Raw genomic sequence first — 12,192 nt, forward strand, 5'->3', positions numbered from 1 at the left:
TGAGTAAATATCTGCTGTGATGTAAAGGATTTCTACTAAGTAACTCATATTCGTTCTTTGAAATGTTTTTGCATGCCTCCTAACTGGTGAGCTTCCTAATGGAAAAACAGATGATTGGATTACTCGTGGAATAATGAAGAGATGTCCAAAATTGACTCCAAGTTTAAGGGGGTGTCTCACCACAGCTCTTAACACCCCAACAGCCGAACAGACAGCCAGGCACTTCAACCATAATAGTCAATGCAGAGAAAATGGGGTTACTACCTATTGATCACTGAGAAAAATGGTTGTCGATAGAATCCACATACCACTCAAGTTTGTCAGAGCAGGAGCTGATCTTCCAAAGCTGTTTTACATTGTGGATTAAATAGGAGGCTTCAGAGAGCCAATCTCCCCTCAGTGACATCCACACAGAAAACCCGCTGAGTCATCCATAATGTACACAGGGGTAAGGGCTAATGTACACACATCAGTGATTTTCTTGTATACCAAAACTGTTCTAATTTCCAGCCGTATTTTTGATCAGAGTTTCATCAGAGTTTGTCTGAGTTTCAGCCATTTTTCTTTGAAAAATGGTTCTCACCTTCTCCTATAAGTCCATGAAAAATGGACAACATTCGGATGGCATCTGACTTATTCAACGGGCCGTGAACTTTCATTACTGAGCTTATTCCGACATAACATCAGACATGTCTCTGTGAATTTTCACAACCAAAAGGTCTGCAAAAAAAACACAGATATGTGAACAGTCCCATAGAATATCATACAGATAACATAGGGGACAAGGAAAGTCAACTCACCGAATTCAGATGCACAATGGTTAGACAGAGATCATCACACGGAGCCGCCCTAGTCTAGGACGTAATAGCAGCATGCAAAAGTGTGTGTTCTCCAGCTAAGGCAAATCCAATTAAAAGTGAAAAAAAACCTTCTTTATTAATATGGTAACTAATGAAAAATTGCACTGGTCACTATAAATGTCCGTAATACATGACCGACGCATTTCAGCTAGAAGCCTTAACCTTTGTCAGACTGCATAATTTTACAACGTTAACAGGCTCCAGAGGTACAATTGTACCTTCATACATATTTTATTGAAATTTGGCCAAAATATTCTGGACCAAAACTGCAGAGATGTCACGAAATTTCAGCCCTCTACGGCTTTTCGAAAAAAAAAGTTATTGCAATTTTAAAACGGAATAGTTACAATTGTACCTATTCAGCCGGACGAAGGTTAATCATGATTATGGTCGGTTATGTATCACTAGATGGCAGCCCGATTCTAAAGAATCGGGAGTCTAGAATCCATATATACTTTATTTATTCAAATGTAAGAATAATACAATTAATAAATAATAGTAAGAAAGAACAAAAATAATAGGCAGTATATGGAGAAAACACCAAACAAAAGTTCAAAATTGGTGTGAAAATGTCACTGAACCACTTCACAACTAAATATATATAGTTTTGGTAAATGGTATTATCATTTTTTTGACGAAATTCGGCAGGAGCTTGAAGAGCAACGTCACTGGGCCCGCCTCCACGCAGTAGAAACTTGCTGTGAGGTAAAAATTCAAAAATCACACCAAAATGGCGGGCGGAGTGTGTCACAGTACGGCACGTTTCTGATTGGTCGCTCGCAGCAGGCGGCAACCAATCAGACACTGGACACTGTTGACGTCACTTATCTCCGGATATTAGCTCCGGACATTAGCTCCGGACAAAGCCACGGAAGTTGGCACAAATTGCAGGAAGTAGTATTCTAGGCAATTATATATTAGATGGACTTTCCTGGTGACCAGTGCATTTTTTCATTTTTTACCACATTAATACAGAAGGTTTTTTCACATTTAATCGAATTTGTCTTCGCTGAAGAACCACCCTCTTTCTTTTGCATATAGAATATCATAGGCACAAGTGCTATACGCAGAAAAAGCAAATAACATTAATTCGCAAAAAAAAAACCCTAAACTGTGAATGAGCCTTAAAAAGCAGCAGTTTTTAACTAAAAAATGTAGTGATATATTAAAGTATACAGCAGAAAGACTTTATTCAAGTACTTAAATATATGAACTGAAAAAAATCAGCTTGATTAAGATGATTATGCATGTGTGTGCAACACGGAAAAGACATTGATTTCACGTAGCAACAGCATCTCTATTTCTATTTCTTTTCAGAGCATTGAAGACCTGAGAAATGGATGGAGACAAACACGTTTCATTAAATCAGTACCTATGAGTACATACTTGGTTGCCTTTGCAGTCCACCAATTTGACTATGTGGAAAGAATATCAAATCAAGGGATTCCTGTGAGTTTTAATCTTTGAAAAATTAAAAACACAATTTCTTTTTCTTCTCAAAACAACAGGCTAATGTGGCACCCTGCAAAGACAGGCATCACAAATGTATGTGACCTCTGATGGTGTTAGAAGCCAGCTCTTCAGCCATTTTTACACACACATGTATTTAGTGTAAGGGTCATTGTGAAGTCTGGGGGGTAGCAGCCAAAACAGGAGAACTACTAAGCCCAGGAGATGCAACTCTGTGCCAAGGGATTGAGTGGTGCTGGAGATTGAGGAGGCCAACCAGTGCCTTTGCTGTAGTCATTGTCGGGACTCCAGCTAAATCTGAGTTAAATATTTTAGGTTGCGTCTGCCACTAGAGGGTCTGATCCTTATTTATCCTCAGGGGAAGCCACGTTGTGTGGCTATATGCGTGGGGGTTCTCTCCCTCCTCTATGATGTGACCGGGTTACTCTCTTTCTCCAGGATCCAACAGGTCTTATGCAGCCTTAAGGTACCTTCACACTGAACGATATCACTAGCGATCTGTGACGTTGCAGCGTCCTGGCTAGCGATATCGTTCAGTTTGACACGCAGCAGCGATCAGGATCCTGCTGTGATGTCGTTGGTCGCTGCAGAAAATCCAGAACTTTATTTCGTCGCTGGACTCCCTGCAGACATCGCTGAATCAGCGTGTATGACGCCGATTCAGCGATGTCTTCACTGGTAACCAGGGTAAACATCGGGTTACTAAGCGCAGGGCCGCGCTTAGTAACCCGATGTTTACCCTGGTTACCAGCGTAAAAGTTAAAGAAAATAAACACTACATACTTACCTTCTGCTGTCTGTCACCGGCGCTGTGCTTCTCTGCACTGGCTGTGAGCGCCGGCCAGCCGGAAAGCAGAGCGGTGACGTCACCGCTCTGCTTTCCGGCCGCTGTGCTCACAGTCAGTGCAGGAAAGCACAGCGCCAGGGACAGACAGCGGAAGGTAAGTATGTAGTGTTTGTTTTTTTTACTTTTACGATGGTAACCAGGGTAAACATCGGGTTACTAAGCGTGGCCCTGCGCTTAGTAACCCGATGTTTACCCTGGTTACCGGCATCGTTGGTGGCTGGAGAGCTGTCTGTGTGACAGGTTTCCAGCGACCAAACAGCGACGCTGCAGCGATTTACATTGTTGTCAGTGACGCTGAGTGTGAAGGTACCTTTAGGGTGGTTATAAGCCTTATTTTCCTAATCATTATTATCATTTTACTACATTTTGTGTGTCTGCAGGCCTAGTCCTGTTAAGTTATTTTTATCTTTCCTACCACGATTGGATTTTGTCATTACATTTGCTGCTATCTGCTAATTTGGATTTATCCTGGTGAGCCTCATTAGCTCTGGTTACCATCCTGAGTAGCCTAGTGTGCTTTATCATAACACACTCCCGGTGCACATAGTGGAGGAAGGTCTCTTTGTGTGTGTGGGGCACTTACAAGGCCCTCCACACTGTTGTTCTTTTGTTAACCTTGTGGTTTTTTTAAATTGTTTTTAATTTGTTTGTGGCTTGTCTAACTTTAATTGTCTTAATAAAATTAATATTATTTGTTTTATTGTTTGTGGTGATCCTTACCTTTACACACTACTTTCTTCTCTTTGGACTCACAGCTCTAGTGGTGGGGAGGCGGCAGCTCGGGTAGTGGTGAGGCGGCAGCTCGGGTGGTGGGGAGGCGGCAGAATGGTTATTGCAGGCTGTAGGCTTTCCTGAAGAGATGGGTTTTCAGGTTCCGTCTGAATTAACCGAGGGTGGTGGATAATTGGACATGTTGAGGCGTGGAATTCCCGAGGATGGGGGTTATTCGGGAAAAATCTTGGAGGCAGTTGTGTGAGGAACGAATATAAGTGTGGAGGAGAGTAGGAAGTCTTGGGAGGATCGAAGATTACATGAGGGAAGATATTGGAAGATTAGTTCAGAGATATAGGGAGGGGACAGGTTGTGGATGGCTTTGTAGATCAGTGTTTGTAGTTTGAACTGGATTCGTTGGGGAATTGGGAGCCAGTGGAGGGATTTGCAGAGGGGAGAAACAGGGGAGTAGCGAGGAGAGAGGTGGATTAGTCAGGTAACAGAGTTGATGACAGACTAGAGTGGTGCAAGAGAGTTAGCGGGAAGGCCACAGAGGAGGGTGTTGCAGTAATCAAGGCGGGAGATGATGAGGGCATGCACAAGAGTTTTAGTAGATTGTGGGCTGAGGAAGGGACAGATTCTGGCAATATTTTTTGAGTTGGAGGTGATAGGAGGTGCCAAGTGTTTGGACGTGCGGTTTGAAGGACAGAGCAGAGTCGAGAGTTACCCTGAGGCAGCGGATTTCAGGTGCAGGAGAGAGCGTCACAATGAGTTGTAAGATGGAGGAGGACACTATCAGGGGTTTAGCACCCTCCTCCACCACCCAATTAATTTTACATCGATATCTAAAGTCCTCATTCCCCTGTTAGTAAGTCCATTATAAGCCCCATTCCTCCCATCCCAATCTCCCACATCTCTCATTGTCCTCCTCTCAGCCTGCATTACATAATTGTCCATCATTGCCCTCTAAACCACCTTCATCATTGCCCTCTCCACCACCTCCATCATTGCCTTCTTCACCAACCCCATCATTGCCCTCTCCACCATCCACCATCCTCATTGCCCTCTCCATTACCTCATCATTGCCCTCTACACGACAACATCATTGCCCTCCCCATCACCTCCATCATTGCCCTCTCCACCACCCCAATCATTGTTCTCCTCCACTAACCACATCATTGCCCTCTCCTCACCTCCATCATTACCCTCTTCACCACCCCAATCATTGTTCTCCCCATCACCTCCATCATTGCCTTCTCCCCACCTCCATCATTGCCTTCTCCCCACCTCCATCATTGCCTTCTCCACCATCTCCATCATTGCCTTCTCCCAACTTCCAACATTGCCTTCTCACCCACCTCCATCATTGCTCTCCCCACCACCCCAATCATTGTTCTCCCCCACCACCTCCACCATTGCCTTCTCCCCACCTCCATCATTGCCTTCTCCACCACCTCCATCATTGCCTTCTTCAGCACCACCCCCAACATTGCCTACATACACACACACACCACCACCACTCACCACTCTGCACCTTACCCACAGCATCTTTGTCGCCGGCAGATTTCTATCTGAAAAAGCCACGCTCTGAATGCTGACATCATCCAGCTGTGCCGCTGTGTCAGACAGGAAGCGCCCGGCAGGATGCAGAGGACAGATACCTGCAGCTCCGCTCCACTGCCATTTTGTACTCTAGGCAGCGGAGCTGCAGGGATGGCTCCCTACCTGCCGCACATGAGGGCAATCTGGCCAGGGGCCCCCAGAGCCTTGGGGCTGGAGAAACAGGCCAGATTGCCCTCAGTGTTAGCCACCTTGCAGGGGACCCTCTCCACTTCCGGACCCTGATGCGGCTGCACATGCGAAATGTCGGCCCCTGCATACAGTGTGAAGAGTCTTGTACAGAGCCCTGATTTAATATAATGAAAAAATATAAAAATTAATGAAATTGTGATAAACTTTGTAATGTGTATAATTTGTTATACTATCTCACAAGCCTCATTCTTATAAAATGACTTTTTAATTTTTTTTATCCAGCTCAGAATCTATGTGCAGCCACTACAGAAAGAAACAGCAGTGTATGCAGCCGACACTACAAAAACCGTATTTGATTTTTTTGAAGAATACTTTAATATGAGCTATTCTCTTCCAAAGCTTGGTATGTATGTTCCTCTAGTATAGTTAGGGTATGCACTAAAGTGCATTTTATTATAGAATTATCATTATTGCCCAAAGTGCCATAATTAGGTTTTGTACATCTGGCATGCCACATGACATATTGATTGGGATGGATCCTTAAAGGGGTTATACAGTCTTCTGATGAAAGTCTGCAGTCACACACTGTAACCGCAGACTTCTGAATCTTTATATTTGCGCATAGCACATCTCTGGTTTTGCCAGCAACAGCAGGTGGAGACGTGTCCGCAAGTATGCGATTTTCATATTTGTCAGCCAAATTCTGACAAGACGTTCTTGGCCTCACTCAATTCACTTGTATTGAGCGAGGCCGAGAATCTCTAGTTGGTACGTGACGGCATGTATACAAATCGCATACTTCATGTGACCACCCGCTCTTACCTGCAAAACCAGAAATTTCTGACAGCGTGCATTGTGCATTCTGTAAGGATTCAGAAGTCTGTAGTCATATAGTGACTACAGACTTTCATCAGAAGACCGGACAACGCTTTTAACTGGGTCAGTAAGGCTGGTTTCACATTGGCGTTTTTTGGGGTGCGTTTTTACGCATGTAAACGCGTGTAAACGCTGCGTTTTTTTTACGCATTCGTTTTTGCATGTGGTGAAAAAAACGCGGCGTTTTGACGCGTTTACATGCGTTTTTACATGCGTTTGCGTTTTTTAAACGCATGCTGAGAAATGTGTGACAGCTGCCAATCATCAAAATAAAGTAAAAAACCCACTATAAACAGAAATAGTTAGGGGTAGGGGTAGGGTTAGGGGTAGGGATCATAACCCTAACCCTAACCCTAAAGGGATCCTACTCCTAACCCTACCCCTAACCCTAAGGGATCCTAACCCTAACCCTACCCCTAACCCTACCCCTAACCCTAAGGGATCCTAACACTACCCCTAACCCTACCCCTAACCCTACCCCTAACCCTAACCCTAAGGGATCCTAACCCTAACCCTACCCCTAACCCTAACCCTACCCCTAACCCTAACCCTAACCATAAAGGGATTAGGGTTAGGGTTAGGGTTAGGATCCCTTAGGGTTAGGAGTAGGGGTAGGGTTAGGGGTAGGGTTAGGGGTAGGGTTAGGGTTAGGATCCCTTAGGGTTAGGGTTAGGGGTAGGGTTAGGGTTAGGGGTAGGGTTAGGAGTAGGGTTAGGTTCCCTTTATCACCTTTATGTTGGGGGGTGGCATATCAGTGTGTTTTCTGTTTTTTTAATAAAAAAACGCATGCGTTTTTTACCGCAAAAAACGCATGCACCAAAAAACGCATGCGTCCCCATTGACTCCAATGTATTTTTTGACCCAAAAAAAACGCATGAAAACGCATGCGATTTTTTTGGGTCCAAAAAACGCTTCTAAAAATACTACAAGTAGCATTTTAGAAAATGAACGCATGCAGTAAAAAAACGCATGCGTCACAAAACGCGACCAAACGCGTACACAAAAAAAGCATGCGTTTTCAATGTTAAATATAGGGGAAAAAAACGCATGCGTTTTTTTGAAAAAAACGCTGCAGACAAAAACGCAAGTGTGAAACCACCCTAAGTGGAATTGAAATTTTTCTCACTGCAAAGTTGCTTTTCGCTGTTAGATTATTAAAATTTAGAAATTGTCTGGAACAGAACGTCTCTATGTTAAGGGAATGGTGGAACGTTTTTGACAAATAGCCATTTATAAAAGAATCTGGTTCTGAGCAGAGATCGCTCAAAAATCTGGGAAAATATGGGATGTCTCTAACTGTAGAGGTGAGCTTAACCCTTTTCTGATGTTGTGAGTAATAATACACCCATGTCGGACTCCCCTGTTTGGTGCGAGCTCTAGCGCTCAGCCCGCACCTTTCTGGGCACATGTTAGCTGATCTATAAAGCTGACATTTGCCCACAACAGCCACAGGTGGAATCGCGATCCACCCGCACTGATAACTAGTTAAATGCCGCTGTCAATTCTTGACAGTGGCATTTAACGCGCGCTTACCGGAAGAGCGTCATAAATCCCGCACATTGGTGATACCGTAACATAATCACGGGTCACCGATGGGATCTGATCATCATGTGTGTGTGTGTAGCAAAGGCAATCGAAGTAGTGCAGCTTCTAAACTCCCATGGAGACTATTGAAGCATGCAAAAAGTAAAAAAAAAAAATTTTAAATATAAAAAAATGAAAAAATAGAAGTTCAAATAACCCTCCATTTGCCCCATTCAAAATAAAACAATTTTAAAAAATCAAATATATACATAGCGCTGCATTCAGAACTGCTCGATCTATCAATGTAAAAAAAACATTAACCCATTCGCTAAATGGCGTAACGAGAAAAAAAGTCCAAAATGCCAGAATTATGCTTTTTTTGGTCGCTGCAATATTAACATTATTAACATGCAATAACAGGTGATCAAAAGATTGTATCTGCACTAAAATGGTGTCAATAAAAACATCAGCTTGTTGCACACAAAAAAAGCCCTCACGCAGCTCTTGAAAATTTGACATTTTTTTTCACCACATAAATAAAAAAGAACCTCGTAATGACCTGGATAATCAAAATGGCTGCCAGTTTTAGCATTTAGTGAGCATGGTAAGAAAGAACAACTGTGGAACTGCATGTTTTTTAAATTTCACCACACTTGGAATTTTTTTCCCTTTTTCCAGTACATGAAATGATAAAACTAATGGTGTTGTTCAAAGGTACAACTTGTCCCGCAAAAAACAAGCCCTCACATAGCCATATTGACTGAAAAATAAAAAAGTTATGGCTCTGAGAAGAATAGGAGTAAAAAATGAAAACTCAAAAACTGAAATACTCCTGGCTGTTAAGGGGTTAAACAATCCTCCTTACTTCATGTACAGTACAGACCGAAAGTTTGAACACACCTTCTCATTTAAAGATTTTTCTGTATTTTCATGACTATGAAAATTGTACATTCACACTGAAGGCATCAAAACTATGAATTAACACATGTGGAATTATATACTTAACAAAAAAGTGTGAAACAACTGAAATTATGTCTTATATTCTAGGTTCTTCAAAGTAGCCACCTTTTGCTTTGATGACTGCTTTGCACACTCTTGGCATTCTCTTGATGAGCTTCAAGAGGTAGTCACCGGGAATGGTTTTCCAACAATCTTGAAGGAGTTCCCAGAGATGCTTAGCACTTGTTGGCCCTTTGGCCTTCACTCTGCGGTCCAGCTCACCCCAAACCATCTCGATTGGGTTCAGGTCTGGTGACTGTGGATGTCAATTCATCTGCGTAGCACCCCATCACTCTCCTTCTTGGTCTTGGGGTCATTATTCTGGCTTTATTATATAGTGAATTTGTTATGGTCTTTCCAAGAGAATGTGACAAACAGGATTCCCTGGGGGCGGTGCTCACAAGATTCATTGGGGGCATGTCTTTAGGCTACTCTGCATAATTACTCTGAGACACACCTCCTTGGTGAAGACCATAAAAATTAGCACACAAAAAATGCCTTTATCTCTGGAACCGTATGGAGGGTTTTAAAAAGGAAAATTTGGAATACCCAGGGGAGCAACATTAATAAAGTTAGCAAAAACTGGCAACTTTTCACCTAGTGATAGGTCCTCTTTAAAAACTTCATAAAAATCAAAAAGGTATTTGCTAGTAACATAGTAACATAGTAACATAGTTAGTAAGGCCGAAAAAAGACATTTGTCCATCCAGTTCAGCCTATATTCCATCATAATAAATCCCCAGATCTACGTCCTTCTACAGAACCTAATTGTATGATACAATATTGTTCTGCTCCAGGAAGACATCCAGGCCTCTCTTGAACCCCTCGACTGAGTTTGCCATCACCACCTCCTCAGGCAAGCAATTCCAGATTCTCACTGCCCTAACAGTAAAGAATCCTCTTCTATGTTGGTGGAAAAACCTTCTCTCCTCCAGACGCAAAGAATGCCCCCTTGTGCCCGTCACCTTCCTTGGTATAAACAGATCCTCAGCGAGATATTTGTATTGTCCCCTTATATACTTATACATGGTTATTAGATCGCCCCTCAGTCATCTTTTTTCTAGACTAAATAATCCTAATTTCGCTAATCTATCTGGGTATTGTAGTTCTCCCATCCCCTTTATTAATTTTGTTGCCCTCCTTTGTACTCTCTCTAGTTCCATTATATCCTTCCTGAGCACCGGTGCCCAAAACTGGACACAGTACTCCATGTGCGGTCTAACTAGGGATTTGTACAGAGGCAGTATAATGCTCTCATCATGTGTATCCAGACCTCTTTTAATGCACCCCATGATCCTGTTTGCCTTGGCAGCTGCTGCCTGGCACTGGCTGCTCCAGGTAAGTTTATCATTAACTAGGATCCCCAAGTCCTTCTCCCTATCAGATTTACCCAGTGGTTTCCCATTCAGTGTGTAATGGTGATATTGATTCCTTCTTCCCATGTGTATAACCTTACATTTATCATTGTTAAACCTCATCTGCCACCTTTCAGCCCAAGTTTCCAACTTATCCAGATCCATCTGTAGCAGAATACTATCTTCTCTTGTATTAACTGCTTTACATAGTTTTGTATCATCTGCAAATATCGATATTTTACTGTGTAAACCTTCTACCAGGTCATTAATGAATATGTTGAAGAGAACAGGTCCCAATACCGACCCCTGCGGTACCCCACTGGTCACAGCGACCCAGTTAGAGACTATACCATTTATAACCACCCTCTGCTTTCTATCACTAAGCCAGTTACTAACCCATTTACACACATTTTCCCCCAGACCAAGCATTCTCATTTTGTGTACCAACCTCTTGTGCGGCATGGTATCAAACGCTTTGGAAAAATCGAGATATACCACGTCCAATGACTCACCGTGGTCCAGCCTATAGCTTACCTCTTCATAAAAACTGATTAGATTGGTTTGACAGGAGCGATTTCTCATAAACCCATGCTGATATGCAGTTAAACAGTTATTCTCATTGAGATAATCCAGAATAACATCCCTCAGAAACCCTTCAAATATTTTACCAACAATAGAGGTTAGACTTACTGGCCTATAATTTCCAGGTTCACTTTTAGAGCCCTTTTTGAATATTGGCACCACATTTTCTATGCGCCAATCCTGCGGAACAGACCCTGTCGCTATAGAGTCCCTAAAAATAAGAAATAATGGTTTATCTATTACGTTACTTAGTTCTCTTAGTACTCGTGGGTGTATGCCATCCGGACCCGGAGATTTATCTATTTTAATCTTATTTAGCCGGTTTCGCACCTCTTCTTGGGTTAGATTGGTGACCCTTAATATAGGGTTTTCATTGTTTCTTGGGATTTCACCTAGCATTTCATTTTCCACCGTGAATACCGTGGAGAAGAAGGTGTTTAATATGTTAGCTTTTTCCTCGTCATCTACAACCATTCTTTCCTCACTATTTTTTAAGGGGCCTACATTTTCAGTTTTTATTCTTTTACTATTGATATAGTTGAAGAACAGTTTGGGATTAGTTTTACTCTCCTTAGCAATGTGCTTCTCTGTTTCCTTTTTGGCAGCTTTAATTAGTTTTTTAGATAAAGTATTTTTCTCCCTATAGTTTTTTAGAGCTTCAATGGTGCCATCCTGCTTTAGTAGTGCAAATGCTTTCTTTTTACTGTTAATTGCCTGTCTTACTTCTTTGTTTAGCCACATTGGGTTTTTCCTATTTCTAGTCCTTTTATTCCCACAAGGTATAAACCGCTTACACTGCCTATTTAGGATGTTCTTAAACATTTCCCATTTATTATCTGTATTCTTATTTCTGAGGATATTGTCCCAGTCTACCAGATTAAGGGCATCTCTAAGCTGGTCAAACTTTGCCTTCCTAAAGTTCAGTGTTTTTGTGACTCCCTGACAAGTCCCCCTAGTGAAAGACAGGTGAAACTGTACAATATTGTGGTCGCTATTTCCTAGATAGTACATGGCTAAAAATTGAGAAATTTGTAATGGTCAGTAAGGCCAAAAATTCTTCAGTAAGAAATTAATTGTATATGACATTGTTTGAGATATGAGAAAGCGTAACTCATTTATAACATGGCTGATCTTTGGCTCGGACCAATTTGTCTCTTTTCTGTAAACTTTGCATTTGTTGATTTAAACTGAAGGTAACTTAACATCTTCCACTGGA

The 12,192-nt window shown here is 42.2% G+C and overlaps 1 protein-coding gene across 1 annotated transcript in view; it reads left to right on the plus strand.

Annotated features, from left to right (window-relative positions):
- Positions 1–12,192, plus strand: part of ENPEP (glutamyl aminopeptidase) — a 140,301-nt gene that overhangs the window by 58,716 nt on the left and 69,393 nt on the right. The window contains exons 3-4 of the mRNA XM_069743856.1: positions 2,178–2,309; positions 5,923–6,043. Of these exons, the coding sequence (XP_069599957.1) occupies positions 2,178–2,309; positions 5,923–6,043 (253 nt within the window). The remainder of the gene's footprint in view (positions 1–2,177; positions 2,310–5,922; positions 6,044–12,192) is intronic.

This window comes from Ranitomeya imitator, chromosome 1 (assembly GCF_032444005.1).
Source record: "Ranitomeya imitator isolate aRanImi1 chromosome 1, aRanImi1.pri, whole genome shotgun sequence".
NCBI classification, from domain to species: domain Eukaryota; kingdom Metazoa; phylum Chordata; class Amphibia; order Anura; family Dendrobatidae; genus Ranitomeya; species Ranitomeya imitator.